Genomic DNA, 19,757 nt, shown 5'->3' on the forward strand with positions numbered 1-19,757 from the left:
GTACCCGCACTTGGGTGCAAACCCCTACAGAGGCTTCCTTGAGTTGTGTGGGACAGCCCCCCATTGCTACACCTAGGCTTCCATTCTTATAGCATTGTTGCTTCTTTTTCATGATTTTTATTGCATGAATGCAGTGCCAGACAGCCTATGGGAATTCATTGGATTTTTTCAGTTGAAGAAGTAGGAAAGATTTTATAGCTACCTTTCCATTTTTCATGAGCAAACAGCAGCCACGGAGCACTTAGACCATGAAAGGAATTACCAAAGTAATAATCCAAATTCAGAATACAAGTTGGCTAGGATGATAAGCAAAACTTCACAATACTGGCTCAGTGCTGTGTGTAACAGGAAAATGTAGGCTGATTCCAGCATTTCGGATGCATGTTGTGACAATTACACATTGTAAAGTAGATCAACTTATTTTGGAAACAACTTGCTGTAAGCAAAATATCTTTATCAGTGAACTTGAAACTTTATTAGACTAACAATACAGTGATGGTAATAATGATAACAAACACTAGAACATTTACTTGCTCTCATTTACTTAGCAGTTTTTATTAAACACAGAACACAGTTTTACACAGTATGAACAGTAAAAGGCCAAATATAAAAACAAGAGTGTGAAAAGTGTATATAAAAATATAAATAACTGATGAAAATTATACAGACTACGAGACATGGAAAAAGACAGGCAAACCTTCACCAAGCACAATGCTATTCCATTGAATTATTAAATATTCTTATACAATCTTCTGATCAAGAGGCAGTAGTAAAATGTTAGCTATGCATTAAATGACTATAAAAACTATACTAGCTAGTAAAGCTACAAAGTAAGCCAACTGGCCACAAAGAAAAAGAAAGCAAAAAACTCCCCACCGAAACGGAAGAGAAAAATAAACTGCTGGGGGTCCAAGTGCCAGCAGCTGCCCACCCCTCCTGGACACTGTAGCTAAAAAATGTGTCAACAGTAACACACATCACAGATTTATATGACTGTATCAGGTAAACGTGATAAAGGTGGGACCGGAGACCCATATTTTAGTCAGGTTTTTACCTTATTTGCAAGAAATAATGACTGGTAATGATTTTATAACCCAGGAGAATGGCATAGAAAGCCTGGACATGCGTAGTTCTTGTAACAGGCTTAACCAAGAGCTGCAGTTCTTTAACAGCAACTTCACAGCTGAGGATCATAAAATTGGAAATATCCCCTAAACTCAAACCTGGCTGCTGTAAGATTGTCTGCCAGTCGACATTTTCTTGGGAGAAGTATGAACTCAAAGGGAGACAAAGATGGACTGAAGTGCAGAAACTCCAGTCCCATAATTATAGAAGGCATTAACACTCTCATATTAACACTTTGCTCCGCGTTCAGCAGTTTACTTAGAGCTTCACATTCCGCACAGTTCCCATACTCCCAATATGGAACAGGTAAAACATGTGGCAGGGATGAAAATACTACGTTTGGGAAGATCTTCAAACATCTGAAACATGGAGGTTTTGGATGGTAGTGAAACACTAACATGTCTGTTTGGGAGCTTTGCACGGGGAGTTACCTGAAGCTCAGCTCTCTGTTTGGTGCCTGAGATGACATGTGTTCAACTGTGTCAGAGGTGGAGCGCTGACAGCTAAAGCCACTGCTCGCATTTCCTTCAAACCTTTGACCACAAGACTGCTGTTTTTCAGAAATGCATGGTATGGCACTCGCCTGCTTCTCCTCCCTGCTGCTGAGTATACGAAATGCAGCAGAGTGCACAAACTGAGGAAGTAAGATTGGAGGGTACCCACTGGCCATCAAACACACGGACAAGGCCACGTTCCGATTCCACGTCTTGATGCAGGATAGGTCAATAAAGATCTCCCGCTGAGCTTTTCCCTTGCAGGCTATGGGTGCTCCAAAGTACTTCTTGGTCTTTTGACCGGTAAGAAAATCTAGGAAAAAGCAGTAACTCACCACAGCTGATGCTAAACAAAATGCGTTTTCACTCGCCATTGACGTATTCTGGTGTTGAGGCACATACATTTCCTTATTCAAGTCCAACAGTTTATCAAGCACTTCATATTCGTCTTGATCCGCAGCAGAATCAGATGTTCCAGTAGTTTCAACAACCTTGGAGAGGAATAAAACAATTTGAGAAACTCTGCAAAACAAAGTACTGAATGTTTTGAGCAAAAGTAATTTCGGTTTCTGTACCACATCCAGTAAAGCTGAGTAGGGTGGTCTTGAGGGCAGGTGAGTCATGTATGTCTGGAACATATCTGGAAATGTTTCTCTCAGATTTAAGGCATTTTCCTCAGACAGAACATCTTCAGGATAAAACCGTGGTCTGTTAATGTAGCCAAGAAAGAAGATGCTGTGCAGAATCTAGATACACAAGAAAACAGAAATGATTTGACAGGAAAAAACAGGAGAAAGCAGCACTAAATGCAAGACACAACCTCCAAAATGCTCTCAAAGTCATGGTCACAGATGTGCAGGTAACACTTGCTGATGACAATTTCAAGCTGCTGTTAATTTCAGCCATAACATTTTAAATCTCCTGTAGTCTGAATCTGGCACAGATCTTCTGAGGATCTTTGAGGAAAAAGTGTGGGGAAAACATCTGAATATGTGTCATTTTTACCAGGGAAGTATGATGAAGAAATAACATTTTCTCAATTTTTGGATATTTATGTTTACATCTTTTCATCACAAATTCAACTAAATAATACAAACCTCGTGCAAAAAAAACTAAATATAAAACATAGATTGTCAAACCTCTTTCAGATAGAATGATGCCTTTTCTCTTGAAAGCTTTCCACATGACACAGTGGACCTGATGTATTTCAGCATCACAGTGATGAAGGCAGTACTGCTTCTCACCATGATCCCTCTGTCTGGAGTTTCCAACTCAGTGTGCCTTCTCTTTCCCTCATGCCTGAAAAAGATCACGGGAGGGAGTGTAAAGTGGATACGAAAATCATTCTTGGCAATGTTCTCAGACAGGTTTCAATACTGCTCTAATAACTAATGCATTTCAGATGCTACTTTGTTTTACACACCATTCATTGCTTAAAGTAAATTAAAAACTGATTTACCTTACTTCCTTTGTGCAAACTGTAAAAAACAGAGAACAGGGCATGGTGATATGTGAAAAAAAATTATGAAAATTTGTGCTTTAATTGAAATTTTAACTGTAAATAATTACAAAGATTTGATATTGCTTTAGGAGGGTGCAGTGGTGTAGTGGGTTGGACCGGGTCCTGTTCTGCAGTGGGTCTGGGGTTCAAGTCCCGCTTGGGGTGCCTTGCGACGGACTGGCGTCCCGTCCTGAGTGTGTCCCCTCCCCCTCCGGCCTTACGCCCTGTGTTGCCGGGTAGGCTCCGGTTCCCCGCGACCCCGTATGGGACAAGCGGTTCCGAAAATGTGTGTGTGTGTGAGATACTGCTTTTAAAGTGACAAAGCGTATACACATATTCAGATGTCTCTTTTACTTTGTAAAATATGTCATTTAAATTAATCCTGGAATTATCTTTAGATTAAATACATATTAATCAGTCCTTTCACATAGATCCTTGTTAATTGCTGTACTATCATGAGTTGAGTGCAGGAGGGGTTTTTGTCCTAGGGGGGTTTTGTCTGGACCCCATCATGAGTCACTATTAGATTATTAGAACATAGTTTTAAAGTCACCTGGATTGTTTTCCATGAATCCTGGCCTTTTGTAATGGCTCATATAAGACAGTGACCTTTAATGATCTGCAAAACATGCATTAGATACAGATGCAGCTATTAAGTATTCTATATAGTAAATATTGATTGTAGATCATATGTTGGGATATTAAAAGCAGTTAAAATTAATTCTGCTTCACAAGAAGTGAGTGAAAGATTAAGAAAAACTGTTTTTGCCAATAACATGCTCAATGTTAGATACATGTAAGAGGAAATTGGAAAAAGTTAGATAATGTAAATTTACTTCTCCATATAAAGTTCTGTACCTCTTTCTCTAAATGCTTCTGAGGTCACTGTTTCATTTGGCAGGTTAAGTGGAGTCTTCATCAGATCACATCTTTATGTTGGTCCAATTCATGATCCTGATATTTGTTCTGGTAAAATAAAAAGATGGAATGAAAATGCAAATTACACAGAACATTTCAGAACTGCTTGTCCCTTACGGGGTCGCGGGGAACCGGAGCCTAACCCGGTAACAGAGGGCGTAAGGCCGGAGGGGGAGGGGACACACCCAGGACGGGACGCCAGTCCGTCGCAAGGCACCCCAAGCGGGACTCGAACCCCAGACCCACTGGAGAACAGGACCCGGTCCAACCCACCGTGCCACTGCACCCCCCTTACACAGAACATTTAAAGCTAAAAAAGAATAACACTGGTGAACAGGTTTTTTTTGACCCATGAAAAAATACTTCTTTTCTATGTATTTTTGCACGCTGAATTCAAATATGTTTTCAGTATTTCTCTATCACCCATAGTTTTTTAAAGTTTTCAGCAATTTGTGCTACAGTAGCTCTTCTGTGGGATCGGACCAGATAGGCTAGCCTTCGTTCCCCAAGTGCAATTACTGAGCCTTGGGTGCCCATGACTCTGTCGCTGGTTTACTGATTGTCCTTCTTTGGATCACATTAGGTTGGTAATAACCACTGCATACCGGGAACATCCCACAAGACCCGCCATGGAGATGCTCTGACCCAGTTGTCTAGCCTTCACAGTTGCCCCCGATCAGAGTCGCTCAAATCCTTACACTTGCCCATTTTTCCTGCTTCCAACACATCAGATTCAAGAACTAACTGTTCATTTGCTGCCTAATACAGCCTACCCCTTGACAGGTGCCATTGTAACAAAATTATCAATGTTATTTATATCACCTGTCAGTGGTTTTAATGTTTTGGCTGATTGGCGTATTTTGGCTGTATAGTGGGTGACCAGGCTAAAAACTGGTCCCTCCATGCTTGCTGTGTGACATGTGTCAGACCTCTCACAGAATGGGCAAAAGGTTCACGCCATATGCCTTTTGCCATTCCTATGATTTGGAGAGAATCAAAAGATGCTTCAGATTGCTACTTCTGCCTGACAAATGCAACTGGTATAACATCAAAATCCAAACATACTGTTTAATATCCCAATTTACCATCTGCTTTGATGCCAGTACCTCACAGTCAGGAGTTACCCGTGCCAGAGTCTCCAAAAAAACATGACACTGAGTGACGATGAGTCTGTTGATGAGAACGTGGTGCAAGTAGATGACAATATGGACAGGTCCAATAGAAGTTGTGAACGACCTCTTGACTTCATACAAAGCTATGGGGTGCAATATAAGTCTGAAAATCTAGTTTGTGAACTCACACTTGGACTTTTTCCCAGACAGTCTTGGGAAAGTCAGTGATGAGCATGGCGAAAGATTTCACCAAGACACTTTGGATATGGAAAAACGGTACCAAGGCAAGTGGAGTCCAAACGTGTTGGCTGGAAACTGAACAGGGATGCTCCTGAGGCCAAATACAGCTGAAAAGCATACACACACACACACATTTTCAGAACCGCTTGTCCCATACGGGGTCACGGAGCCTACCCGGCAACACAGGGCGTAAGGCCGGAGGGGGAAGGGGACACACCCAGGACGGGACACCAGTCCGCCGCAAGGCACCCCAAGCGGGACTTGAACCCCAGACCCACCGGAGAGCAGGACTGTGGTCCAACCCACTGCGCCACCGCACCCCCCATTGAAAAGCATACAATCGTATGTTTTACAAGTAAGTTTGTACATATTTAGGTATAGTAACAGCCTTATTTATGAATAAATAATACACATTTTTTTCAAAATGTAATTTGTTTGTAACTTTTAAACCCTGCCTGGTAGAAAAATCCTGAAAAAAGATCTAAATTCATGATAAAAAGTATTACAAAGTAAACCTATTTTAGTTCGTGGCACAAAAAAAAGTTAAAATTTTGTTTACCAGTGTAATTAATACAGTTAAAACGAATACAGATAAAAATTTAAGAGGCGACTGACTCATGAGACAGACAAGAGCATGTGATTAAGGACACAGACACGAGACTTAAGGTACATGTTGGAGAAAGGGTCCTGCTGCTGAATGTGGTACTTCACCTTAATGCTACTGCAGTGCACATATGGGCTGAACTGAAAATGAATAGCTCTTGGATAGAAGGAAGGAATGAAGCAACAATTCTCCCAGTGATGCTTGGCTTTGTGTGTGGTAGTTCTTTCCTGGCCCGAAGAAACTTGTTTCAGCAGCTGGTTCTTGAAAAGGTCTTTTGTACAGTAAATACTATGTAAGTAATAAATGTGATGACTGGTAGGGTTCTGCAGTGGACCACGGTGACACCAAGCTGCTCAGTGGGCTGCTTGCCACAAAATGACCCAGCTGAATGCTTATTTCTAACTTGTCATGTCAAATAAATGTTCGTAATCGGAAACAGTTATAATCACATAGACATAATAGGGGCAGAAGAGAAAGTATGTATTGACATAGCCAAGTATGAGAATTGTAGGCCTGTCTATAATTGACTGAGTCAAACATTTTTGGGCCAACGCTAAAAAGACTCGAGGAGCCTTACTCCTGTTCGATGGGACAGTAATAAGTGTCACTGTTTTGCCATACAAAGACAACATCACAAACAGGACAGGTGAGATGAACATGAAGGCTGTGGTGTTTGCACGTGGCTTTACAAATCAGTATAGGGCATAGACTGTTTTTTTATTCTCACAAGGCAGCACGCTCATCATAATAAAATACACACACACACATTTTCTGAACCACTTGTCCCATAGGGCGTCGCGGGGAACCGGAGCCGACCCGGCAACACAGGGCGTAGTGTAACGATCTGGCTAATGAGTTAGCCCAGATCCTCACGTGGATTCCAGAATGGCGTATAATTATATAAACCCAGACAGACACGGAAAAAAGGAAGCTCTTCTTTTTAATATCTTGTAGGCAACTATGGATGACATATTTCACACAGCTGTCTTTACGATAAAATAAACAACATTAAAGTAAACTCCAAAACGTGCGAGGCACAAAATGTATACACTGCCAAGTATATCAGCCTGCGCGCGCGCGGGAGAGAGGACCGAGGGGAGGAGCAACCCCTTAGTCTCCACCATAATACGTAATCATTACAGTAGGCATAATAAAATATTCCCAGTAAATAAAGGAAAAAGTAACAATGTTAAATATAACACTCTTACTAAATAGTTCTAGATATTAAAACAGCCACTAATAAGTTCTTCACGAAGGCCAAAAGCTCCGAATATCATTGTTTTACCACAGTGAGTATTGCAATTTTGTTCATGTATTGTTTCTACAACAGGGTTTTTACGGACCTGTTTTTGCGTATCAAATTCAAAACCCTGGTTACTGTGTACAAATGCATCAATAGAACTGCTCCAGGCTATTTACAGGACTTGATCAACCGATACACCCCAGCCAGGCTCCTTCGCTCATCTACTTCTGCTCGCTTGGTGGTCCCGCGCACGAAAGGCAAAGCTCGGAGGTTCTTGGTTCTGGGTCCGTTGTGGTGGAATGACCTTCCCCCTGTCACTCAGAACTGTGGAAACTCTGTATGTTTTCAAGAAGGGTCTGAAAACCCACCTTTTCCAGATCCACTTCGCCCAAGATCTCTTCAGATCGTCTATGGTGTAACTGTTCACGCATAGTAACTCCGGAAGCATCCCCAGATACAACCTTTATTCAGCCATTACTCTGGTATTGTTCTGCTCATTTGTGTATCTTATAATATTTAAAAAAAAAAAAAAAAATTGGTGGAAGGGTATCAGGATTTGTCTATCCTATGTCTTATGCACCTACTTGAACAATGAACCTTGGTGCAGCAAGTGGTAGGTTACAAACTAAGTTTCTTGAGTCACATCATGTCTGCAACTATGTCTCCTTCTCTTAATGTAACGCATACTACTTTTGCTGAGATGTACATCGCTTTGAACAAAAGCGTCTGCTAAATGAATAATGTAAATGTAATATTATATTGTAACTAAATGTTGCTCAAACTGCAATTATATAAAATAAAAAAATATGATTGTGGAAGAAGAGATTATCAGGAATATTCACATACCAGTTTTGGTATGAAAAACAACAATAGAAGAGCGAACACTATTGGAGAGAGAGACCACTTGTCTCATGTTGGGGCAAAAATATTGACAATTTAACTTAAGGCAGGAGTCATAAAATAGAGGGACACGACCCTCTGGCCCACCATGGTACGAATAAGGTGTAAAGATGTAGTGAAGACTAAAATCGGCCTAAACTTATGATCATTATTATAACATACATATTTATTGTGCGACGATGCATGATAAGAAAGTCATTCGTGCTCACTTTTGGAGAACAAAAACCGTGGTCACTTATTATTGGCAGTATGAGTATGACCATAAATGATATTTTCTCATCTACGATAAGTTATTATAGCTGGTGTTTATCCCACTGAGAACGATCCATAACTTGTTTGATCTCATCTTTTAAATCTGTCATCATCTTACTGTTTAAAACTATTATTATTCTCCGCTTCGCTCGCTAAAAGCTTTAGTTGCATTAAAACAAAGTACGGTAAAAAAGTAAGAAGACGTACTGGGAAGAAGAGATTCCAGCTGTAGGACCCGTTTGATCGACCTACTTACCCTGAATTCCCAGTAAAAATGAGGCGCTTGTTGTTCTCACTTCTTGTTTCTACAAACGGCTACGAGGCGATTCCTTTTTAATCTTCTCGGGACAGGGAGGAGGGTTTGCAGTTTACAGTGAAACGAAACCGACTCCCGTTTCCTGTACTTCAGAGCTCGTCAAGGCTTCAGCTTTTTGACACGAAATGTTTTCCATAGTAAGTTACTGTGTCGCATCACTTCTGAGCGAGAAAACATTAAAATCTTAGTGTTACAGACGACACAACTCGCATTTGTCTTCGTGCTTCGGCTTCCTTTCTGTCCCGCCGCTGTTACGCAGACTGAGACGTTTCGACTTTCGTGCTTCAGCTACGATTAGGCTCATTTTAACTTCACATAGAGTCTCTGTCACAGTATTTCGAGATGGAAATACAGAAAAAAAAATGTTCATTGTAATATTTTAACACGTTTGTGCTGTCGTTTTATAAAACTTGTAGTGAAATGCTACAGTAAGACCAGTGCGCAAAGTCATTCTATTGGGGGTGTATCGGGGGGGGGGGGGGGGGGGTGTCCCTCTGATCTGTCACTTCTTCTGTGTCTCATCAATACTTCCGTGGGTGGTTTTAATAAGGTTCCAGTTAATGTCCCCTCTCGTTTTTACGAGTCTGTCTGCGCAATGAACTGTTGTTCTACATGATATTTAGCCGTCGCTGGTATTTGTGCCATGATGAAAAAACTAATCTGATATTTACATATATTAACAGACACTTCCCTCCAAAGCGACTTCCAGTGAACTCTACGTAGTGTTATGAACCTACACACCTCATTCACCAAGGTGACTTACACAGATAGATGCCCTACCTACAATGGGTCACTTATCTATACATCAGTGGAACACACTCTCTGTCACTCACACACTATGAGTGAACAGCATGTCTTTGGACTGTGGGAGGAAACCAGAGCAGCCAGAGAAAACCCACACAGACACAGGGAAAACATGCAAACCCCACACAGACTGAGCAGGGATCAAACCCACATCCTCTCACACCACCCAGGCACTATGAAACAGCAGTGCTACTCGCTGTGCCACCATGCCAGTACATTTACATTTACGCATTTAAACTATTTCTCCAAAGCGACATAGAACTCAGAGAAAAATACAATGAGCGCATTACATCAGAAGGATTGTAATGTTACACATAAAAAAACTAAAATGAAAATGCATCGGTGAAAAGAGCAAGCGAACACAATAAGCGGCCTCACGGGAACAGGCAGCCGACTGCTGACTACTTACCCTGACTACTACGGTAAAATGTTTGACTGGAAAACCGATGCTTAATGGGCTGCTCAATGTTCTGTGCATGCGCGCACCTTTGCAGAAACGAAGAGTTCAACAAGTGTATCAAGTAACGGCGCAGAGCAGCCCAGCTTTGGTCGCCCAAACCCTAGTTGTACCAAGACGATGCCGAGTATCATCACGAATTGTGTTTAAGACCCAACTGTACAGGAAGACTATTGTAACGACGCACGTTCCCAAGAGTTCGGGCAGGAAATGGGTCTATTGTGAATTGTTGCATGATAGGAAAACTGTGAACAAAGTGTGCAATCACTGGGGGGGACTTACAGGTGAAATAAAGGGGTGATGGTGTTGGCTAGTAAAAGGAAAAAAGGCCAGGCGCACTAAGCACACTGGCTTGAAGCACAGGTCCTTGGGGAAACAGTGTCCTCGGACCTAGAGCATTATTTCCGTGTGCCAATGTTGTAATAAAACGTTCATTATGAACGCTGCTTGCGTGTCCTTCTTCGCCCCACACAAACCCAGAGCACTGTGCGACACATTGTTATAATGGGGGATTTTGTCTTGTGGTGCATTTTGGTTTAAAGAATGACAAAGTACTGCTGGAGTGTACCTTACTTTTTTTTTTTTTTTTTAAGCCATTTCACTTCATTTACCACTGTTCAATACATATCTGTCACCTCTTTTGATCTCCTTTTCTTTACTTACTGCAAACTGCATATTGGACAACGTGCTTATTTTCCACAGAACAAAGACTAAAATGTCTTGAGGAGCTTTGTTTGTAGAACATACCGAGTTTCTGGTGGTATCAAAAGACATAAGCGCCCCTGTGTGCAGCACGTTAACTTCAGCACAGCCATAGCTGCTGCTGTTAATCTGTGAAGAACACCTCTTGAAATTCTGTAATAAAGTAGTAGTAAAACTTAAAGACTCAAACAGATGTTGAATCTTCTGGGGGGAAAAAAAAAATCAATTACAACAGTACATACAGAGCCTTCACACTTGTGGTTTCCTGGACTTTTATTGTTCACCAGCGTAGGTTTATTGAGGTAATACACTAAGCACCATAAACAAATTTAGGGATTCTGTAACTACATAAGCAAAGAAAACAAGACAAAAAAACAAAACTCAAAATCTACAATTCTCAGCACAAGAAGATATGGTTAAAAGCTCCACTCTGGTATCTTGTCTCCATCTTACAGAAGAGGGATGACTGCATCTGGGCCAAGTGGCTGCACACTCACACTTGTTAATTTTTTCCATATAATTAGGTCCATTTGCAAATACCCAACAACTTATGTCTCAACATGTAACAGGAACTTTTTTTTTTTTTTTTTTTGACTCATCACCACAGACTGATAGCAAAACATATTGAAAAACAGCAGTTCACACCACACATTGCATCCAGAACCAAATCCAGGCACAACCAATTTCTTTCAGTCGGTCTCAAGAATCCCTCATGATATTACAATGGTTACAACTAAATCGACAGGTATAGTGCCATTACAAAGCCCCCAAATCTCCAAACTTAACACCTGTCGACTTTCCATTTTACAAGTTCCATTTACTGTACAAATTTATATTTAAATATAAAAATATATGGGGAGGCACGGTGGCACAGCGGGTTTATCCAGTTCCCACTCTCAAGCAGGTCTGGGGTTCCAGTCCTGCTTGGAGTGTCTTGTGACGGACTGGTGTCCCGTCCTGGGTGCGTCCCTCTCCCCCTCCAGCTGCGCGCCTTGTGTTGCTGGGTTAGGCTCCGATTTGCCGCGACCCCACTTGGGACAAGCGGTTTCAGGCTGTGTGTGTGTGTGTATAAAAATATATAGTGTTTTTAAAAAAAAAAAAAATGCTGTTCATAGTCGTACTATACACAGTTCTTAAACCTGCCCAAATGAAGAATATATTTATATAAGCACAGCACTGCTTAAAAAAGCTACATTTTACACTTTTACAGGCATACACAGAAGTCAGGTGGTACACCGTGTATTTACAGATTTCTGCTTTGGTCTCTTCCATTATTCAACATTGTACAAACTTGGTATTTGTAACAACTTTATGATTGATTAAAAGCTGCAGGGTCAAACTTCCTGTGCTCATGAAAATTTTTATTTATTTTTATTTTTAACACCTAATGCCACCTGACATAATTACCTACCTACAAATCTTTGAGAAAATCCAACAATTCTGTCATCTCCCTGTTCTTGCTCTGGACAAATTCTTTTGTCTCATCATCTATTCTTGGGATTCCAGTCTCTTCCAGGATTTGCAAGTATTCCTCTTCAGTCTAAAACACAAACGAGAAACAATTAGAACACATTTTCTAAATAGGTATTGAAGGTATAGTCATCTTTGGAGTTCAGGCAGCAGTTTTAGGACTCCAGAGACACAGGAGACAAACTGAATGGGTCAAAAATTACTTTAAATTCATCCCAAAATAAGACTGACTCCACTGATACAGAACTGTGCTCTAAAATGACTCAGCAAAAACAGGTACTCTAGTGTCTTTGATGCTTCCTCTGAAAACTCGCAACATAACACTAGATCAAATGTTGTGTCTGGGGGGGGGGAACACAAAGAATTTTCCACATACAGTTTTTTTAAACATATTTACCTCTGGTGCTGTGTACTGTCCATAGTAGTGTGTCTCAATGGGAGGCCACACAGCACCTTTGTCAAAAAATCCTCCGACACTGTCCTGCACACGATGCAGCTCCTCATTCTCGTAAAAGTAGACTCTGCCCTGGCGGTCGAGCAGCACGATCAGCTGCAGTCCTTCTGCGAGCGAAGGGAAGTTATCGATGGCACCAATAACAACCATCTCCTCAGGCTCAGGCAGGTACAGCTCACTCCACATCTTCAGCATCCAGTTTCTGCCCCAGTAGACGGTACCATCCAGATCTGTGATCCTCACTGCAAAGCCTTTTGGAGATTCTAGATCGACTTCCATCCCCCTGTACTTTTCCACAAGCGCCGGAATCGTTTCAAAGGCTGTACAAAGCAGCAGACTTTATCAATCACACGCAGTAGAGGAAAATTAAATGCCACATATGGGTGCCAAGAAGGCTAGATGGTTCTATTATACTAGAAAGTTTTATGAGTTTAAAAGGACTTACATTGTTTGCAGACTTCATCAAAAAAATCCAGATTGCTTCCATTACAGTTGCCATTTTCTTTAGGTTGCTCTAATCTTTGAAAAGCAAAAGACAAACATACTGCAGTAAGCAGATGCTCTTTTCAAAAGCAACTACCAATCAACATTATGTAGTGTTATCAGCCCACACCTTATTCACCCAAGGTGATATACACTGCTAGATACACTACTTGCAATGACTCACACATTCAACTAACAGTAAAACACACTTTCCGCCCATCACTCACACAATACAGCTTATTTAGAATCACAAATCTATCCAAATATCATCTCTTTGGGCTGTGGAAAGAAAACCACATATACACAGGGGAGACATGCTCTGTGCAATTTAGTTATATCTCTTACGACATATCTTCCTCTCCTCAGCACTACAAGCTAGATAATATTTTCAAATCATTACTGTAAAAGTCTGTTCAGGACATCACAACATTGTATATTGCTTGAAAAAAATTTTAAAAAAAAATCCTGTCAAAGGTTTTTTTAATGCACACCATTTCAAATAAGACACTTGTTTATAAAAACATGAAGTCTCTTCTTTGAAGGTTACAACAAAACTTCAGGTATTCAGTATTTCAAAGACCATTAGACCATAGATCTGAAACTCACCCCTTGTTGAAGCGAAATCCATTTCCATTGATGATTGTCACCATCTTGAATTCAACTTCTGGCACAATAAAGACTATTACAATCCACAAACACAAATTTTATTTTTGTGTATATATTTATTTGTATATATACAGACACACGCTTATACGTATACGTGTGTGTCTGTATATATACAAATAAAATACTGTGTGTATGCTACAAGAGATGCTGTAATGTGGCTTCACTGCAGCCAATAATCAAATTTGAAGTAAATTTATGTCCTTCGGGGCACGTCCAACTTGCTGTCCTAAAACAAAAATCAAAGACGTTTAACATTCACACACTTTTGTACTGTATCAAATAAACTTCCTCTTAGCTGGCAAATGGTTTCACAACAAAAAAGAAACACAAGGTATTTGAAACCAGACATTTAAAAATAAAAAAAAATCTGGTAGGACTGCAGAAAACAAACCAAAATATTTGTATTTTGAAAAGAAATACCCAGTGAAAGTAAAATGAACTTGTAAGAAAAGCTGGAAGAAGCAAAGGGCTAAGAACAATGCCTGGAAAAGTCAAGGTTGCAAATTCAAATCCAAGTTGGGTGATTCTTCAATATCGCTCAGCAACTTCCTTAATGGGAGTTTCTCCAGTAAAAATCTTGCTCTGTACAATAAAATTCCTTGTTATGGATAAAACTGGAGAAATTGGTCCTGAAACCAAGCCATCATGGAAGCTTTTTAATGGAATCACTTTCCTTTTCCCCCTCTTTTATTGCCCCTTCCCGTCTTCCTCCGTGTTGCAAGCTCACAGCTTTATTATTCATTTGTCTCAGTCCTGACTAGCAGACTGTCTGGCAGCTCTCACTTGCAGAAGACTCAGTGTTCGCTTCTCCATTCATGTAATCCCGCCACGAAGCACGAGGATAGGTTGGGCAGCTGCAGCAAACACCCCACAAGCTGCAGAACAAACTGGAATCACACACAAAAGGTCTATACCCAACACATTCAAGCACTGGTGTAAAAAGCATTGCCATCCCTAGCAGAATGTGTCGTGTTGATGACCACGTAAAAAAAAAAGCTAAGGAAAAGTGCAAGTGCCTCTTCCAAATTCTGCGCTGGTTGTGTTGATAACCATGCTGGAGAGTTTTAGTTCTTCCTTTTTGTTTCACACCATGTAAGTTCTGTTTATAATAAGTTTAGGCTTAGTTTTCATTGTTGTTTTTCCCTGCCAAGGAAGACTGATGTTATGTGCACATCTGACATCAATGGTCATGTCCATAGTGTCAAGAAATGTAGTTTTAGCACTGGCAGAAGTGGGTGCCTTCGCAAGTTGGGTGCCTTCGCAAGTTGGGTTTGTGGTTGCGCTGGGACCTCCACGTGACCAAGGTAACTTCTGCAGCCCTTTCTCCAAAAGGATTTTTCACAGCACTGTGGCGCTATGGTCGGTTACTAACTTTTCTTCTTGAAGGGTCTGTTGATTATGAAACTACTACAGCAACTGCTGTGTATACAAACACTGGTCGGAAAATGTGAATGACTACATAGGCATTCTTAAAGATGAATAATATTTAGAAGCGTAGAGGTTAAGACATAGCTTTTGTCAATCTTCAGCGGAAGTATGTAATCCTAACTATGCTTTCTGCAGAAAGGGTTTTTTTTTTTTTTTTTTTTTTAGAAATTAAAACTTCTTGAACTTGGCTGGTATACAAAGGCACATTGTGCATTTCAGAAAGGCTTCAAAATGTCTAAGTATTAATATTTAAAACACTAAATCTGACAAAGTATTAATCTCAATCCAGTTTCCTGTTGCTTCAGAAAGAGAAAAACTTCTTAACACTTAACAAAACTCACTGGGTTAACCTGGCAGACTCATGGTTTGCTGTGGTTGAAATGCTGGAGCTTCTTCTCAGTTCCCAGTCTTCCATGCTGCCACTAAAATGTCTGACACCAAAACAGGCCATTTTGCCATTGTTACCAAAGTTTATGCTCAGTATCACACATCTCACAGTCGTGTGAAAAAGTATTTTCCCATTTCTGATTTCCTGTTACAAATTTTTTTGCCAAAGTTCATAGATGGTCAAAACGTAATAATAGAAAGGGAACCTGAATGAAAAAACACCCCCCCCCCCCTCTTTTTAAAAAAAAAAAAAAGTTTTACATTTATTTAATAAACACAGTTATTCACCAACACTAACTGACACTGTGTGAAGAAGGAATTGTCCCTTACACCTGACTGTTTGTGCCACCTTCAGCTGCAATGGTTGCAACCATCAATTCAATATCATTCCTTTACACCACTGCGGAGCAATTTTAGTCCACTCTTCCTTGCAGAACTGCTAGTGGGTTTCGGTCTCGACTTTGACTAGACCACTCCAAAATGTTCCTTCTCTTCAGCCATTCTGTTGTGTACTTGCTTCTGTAATTTCTATTACTGTCTTGCTGCATGACTCAACTGTGCTTCAGCTTCAGTTTGTAGACAGATGATCAAGTCTCCTCTTCAATAGAGCACAATTCTCAGTTGCAACAATTTTGGCAAACTGTCCAGGTCCAGGAACAAAGCATCTTCACACAACATCACACTACTTTGACCACGTTGGATTTTTTAAAAAATAAATACAGCATTATAAAATTTTGAGGGGGTCGAGGTGGTGCGGCAGCTTCAGCCACTGCCTGCTGTGTGGCAGAGGTTGGGGTTCGAGCCCTGCTTGGGGTGCCTTGCGATGGACTGGCGTCCCGTTCTGGGTGTGTCCCCTCCCTCTTCGGCCTTTTGCCCCGCGTTGCTGGGTAGATTCAATCTTGCCATGACCCCGCTCGGGACAAGCGGTTGTTGACGATGGATGGATATACAATTTTGAAGCCACAATATTAACATAAGGTAATTATTGAGAAATAAAGAACTATTACCAGAAACACACAATGTTGCATTTACATACATTTCTTGGATTCAGGGAGTACAAAGTCCAACAGTACTTTTTAAAAGCACAGCAAGTCAGTATCGTATCTTTCAAACATTCGTCATCTAATTCAATATCTTAACCCTTTAACAAAAACAAGACTCACTGGTCACCCTGGCAGACATCCCTTTCCTGGCAGAAAACCCAAAGAATGCGGGCGCTGCTACTTCTCTGGGTCCTGTCTTCTCTGCTGCTACTTAAATGTAGTACCAGGCTCAAACCTTCAACAGGCTATTCTGTTACTGTTCCTAAAAAAACATGTGACCTGTAGCTGCTGAAGGTTTCAACCACAGAAGACCACGTAACATTGTCATTTTGACATCTGACAACGTACTAAGTCTTTCTGTGGTGGCCTTTAGCAGGTTAACAGGTACAGCCCTTTAGGACGAGAGACAGCCCTGTTGAGGTAGTAGTTCTGGATATCAACATTTAGCACAGCAAAAAACATATTTGCTGTTTGAATAAAAAGCACAAGTGTTAAAAATGCTGAGCAGCAGACAAACACTAGTTTATAAATTTTTGAACCACTCAACCAATTTTTCTAAAATAACATTAACCACAAGGTTTTTATTCATAAACCACTCGAATTCTACTACCAAAAACATCAAATATTATTTCAATAACTCACAAATAAAACTGGCTTAAGCCTACGCCCGCACCTGGCTTAGTGCCACGAGGCGGTGAGTCATCGCCGTTTAAAACTTTACTACAATGCTGTCTAAATTAAGTTAACTATTTTGTACAAGTCAATATCCAGAATGTTTTAAAAAAATAAACAGAAAAAGAATTAAATGTAACGTTTTTAAACAGGCCTTATTTATACTGTTTTATTTTATGCGTCACACAAAATGGCGGACGTCATCTCAAATTCAAAACTAATTGCCGTTCTAAACAACAACAAAAGCTCGATACTAACTCTTTCTTAATTATACTGGCCAAAGCAGCTACATTTGACAGATATTTACCTGTTTACTCCCTTTTCTGTGCCCAAAGGACACCAAGTCTCTATTTCCTCGGACTCCGAAATACCGTGCTGCCCTTCTCGACTAGCCACGGAAGTCTGTCGTTTCCTTGTTTTTTTCAACAAGGCGTTTTCTGGGCTTGGTGTCGTGGCGCACGCAACTTCCTGGTTTTCTGCACGCGCCAAGTGCGAGGAGGACAGAAGCTCGCGCGGTGGGCGTGTACGAGGTCACTTAGGTTGCGGCGATGCGCGCAGAAATTCCGCTCGAATCTTTAATGCAGCTGAAAGCTGGTTTTCGTTTCATTTCTTCTTCAAACATGTATTGCTTGGATTTTACAAATATTAGATTCAATAACCTTATTTTCTTCTTAGCAAAATATTTTATACGCAAGTGTAAATTTTGTAAGTCTTTCTTCCCCCTGTTTATTTAAGGAAGAAAACGGGGCGGCACGGTGGCACAGCGCCTGTGTGGGAGAGGACATGGGTTCGAACTCCACTCAGTGTGTGGAGTTTGCATGTTCTCTCCGTGTCAGTTTAGGTTTTCTCAGGTGCCCTGGTTTCCTCCCACAGTCCAAAGACATGCTGTTCAGATTCCCCCATAGTGTGCGAGTGTCACAGAGTGTGTTCCACTGATGTATGGATGAGTGATCCAGTATAAGTAGTGTATCTAGCAGTGTAAGTCACCTTGGTGAATAAGTGTGTGGGCTGATAACACTACATAGTTAGTTGAAAGTCACTTTGGAGAAAAGCATCTGCTAAATAAGTAAATGTAATGTAAAACATTAAAAGAACGTTGTTCTACTTTCTAAAAATCCCAAAAGTGTGAGAACTGCTTCTGTTGTCTTACCCCTTTTGTGATGAGCTCTGACAGTGCTTAAATACTACAAGTGAAGCTTTTGAAAACTGGAACGTAACCTTCCATCCATCCATCTTCTGTCTCGCTTGTCCTAAAAGGGTCGCGGTGGCAGCAGGGAGAGCAGAGAGGCCCAGCTGCCCCTGTCCCCCGCAACTTGCTCCAGCTCAGCCCAGGGGATCCCCCGTCGTTCCCAGGCCAACTGTGAGACATAATCCCTCCAGCGGGTCCTGGGCCGACCTCGGGGCCTCGTCCCAGTTGGCCGTGCCTGGTATACCTCCAAAAGGAGGCGCCCAGGAGGCATCCTTATCAGATGCCCGAACCACCTCAACTAGCTCCTCTCAATGTGAAGGAGTAGCGGCTCTACTCCGAGCTCCTCCCGGATGTCCGAACTCCACACCCTGTCACGGAGAGTGAGTCCCAGCACCCTGCGGAGAAAACTCATTTCGGCCTTTTGATCCACGATCTTATTCTTTCGGTCATCACCCAGAGTTGATGACCATAGGTGAGGGTAGGGACGTAGATCGACCGGTAAAAATGGAGAGCTTCGCCTTATGGCTCAGCTCCCCCTTCACCACTACAGTCCGGAACAGCGACCGCATTACTGCTGCCGCTGCTCCCAGTCTGTGGCCGATCTCACGCTCCCTTCTTCCCTCACTCGTGAACAAGACCCCAGGATACTTGAACTCCTCCACCTGGGGCAGAAACTCTCCCCTTACCTGGAGGGGGCATACCATCCTTTTCCGTGAGAGAACCATGGACTCAGACTTTGAGGTGCCGATCCTCATCCTCACCGCTTCACTCTCAGCTGCGAACAGCTCCAGTGCGTGCTGGAGGCAGCCATGTGATGGTGCCAAAAGGACATCATCATCTGCAAAAAGCAGAGACGTCACCTTCCGATTCCCACACAGAATGCCCTCCTGACCTCGACTGCGCCTTGATATCCTGTCCATGAAAACCACAAACAGGAGTGGAGACAAGGCGCAACCTTGGCGGAGTCCAACACCCACAGTGAACAGGCCTGACTTAATGCCGAGTATGCGGACGCAGCTTTCGCTCCGTATGTACAAGGACCGAATGGCCCGCAGTAGTGGCCCCGGTACCCCATACTCCCGAAGCACCTCCCACAGAATTTCCCGGGAACACGATCATAGGCCTTCTCCAAGAATGTTTTAAAAAAGTAAAATACCCAGATCTTTTTTTCATCTTAGCTCTTTGCAGTTTTTTCTTTTTTTTAAAAAAAAAAAAAAAAAAAAACAAGGCACAAAAATCCTATTAACACTTCTGAAGTTTGTCAGCTTCAGGCCACTTTCAACTACAGAATAATAAA

At 41.5% G+C, this 19,757-nt stretch overlaps 2 protein-coding genes across 2 annotated transcripts; both read right to left on the bottom strand.

The window, feature by feature from the left end:
* Positions 1-908: 908 nt before the first annotated feature.
* LOC114910267 (uncharacterized) lies at positions 909-2,905 on the bottom strand. Its single transcript, XM_029250689.1, has 3 exons — positions 2,759-2,905; positions 2,195-2,365; positions 909-2,110 (listed from the first exon to the last, which is right to left on the bottom strand). Exons 1-3 carry the CDS (start codon positions 2,864-2,866, stop codon positions 1,553-1,555), a joined length of 837 nt encoding a protein of 278 aa, XP_029106522.1. The 5' UTR covers positions 2,867-2,905; the 3' UTR covers positions 909-1,552.
* An 8,860-nt stretch (positions 2,906-11,765) lies between these two features.
* On the bottom strand, positions 11,766-17,703 carry LOC114910258 (uncharacterized). Its single transcript, XM_029250640.1, has 5 exons — positions 17,579-17,703; positions 13,682-13,967; positions 13,038-13,111; positions 12,536-12,912; positions 11,766-12,208 (listed from the first exon to the last, which is right to left on the bottom strand). The coding sequence occupies exons 2-5, from the start codon at positions 13,723-13,725 to the stop codon at positions 12,080-12,082; spliced, it is 624 nt and encodes a 207-aa protein (XP_029106473.1). The 5' UTR covers positions 13,726-13,967; positions 17,579-17,703; the 3' UTR covers positions 11,766-12,079.
* Between the last annotated feature and the right edge of the window lie 2,054 nt (positions 17,704-19,757).

The sequence above is a fragment of the Scleropages formosus genome, chromosome 3 (assembly GCF_900964775.1).
Source record: "Scleropages formosus chromosome 3, fSclFor1.1, whole genome shotgun sequence".
In the NCBI taxonomy this organism is placed as follows: Eukaryota; Metazoa; Chordata; class Actinopteri; order Osteoglossiformes; family Osteoglossidae; genus Scleropages; species Scleropages formosus.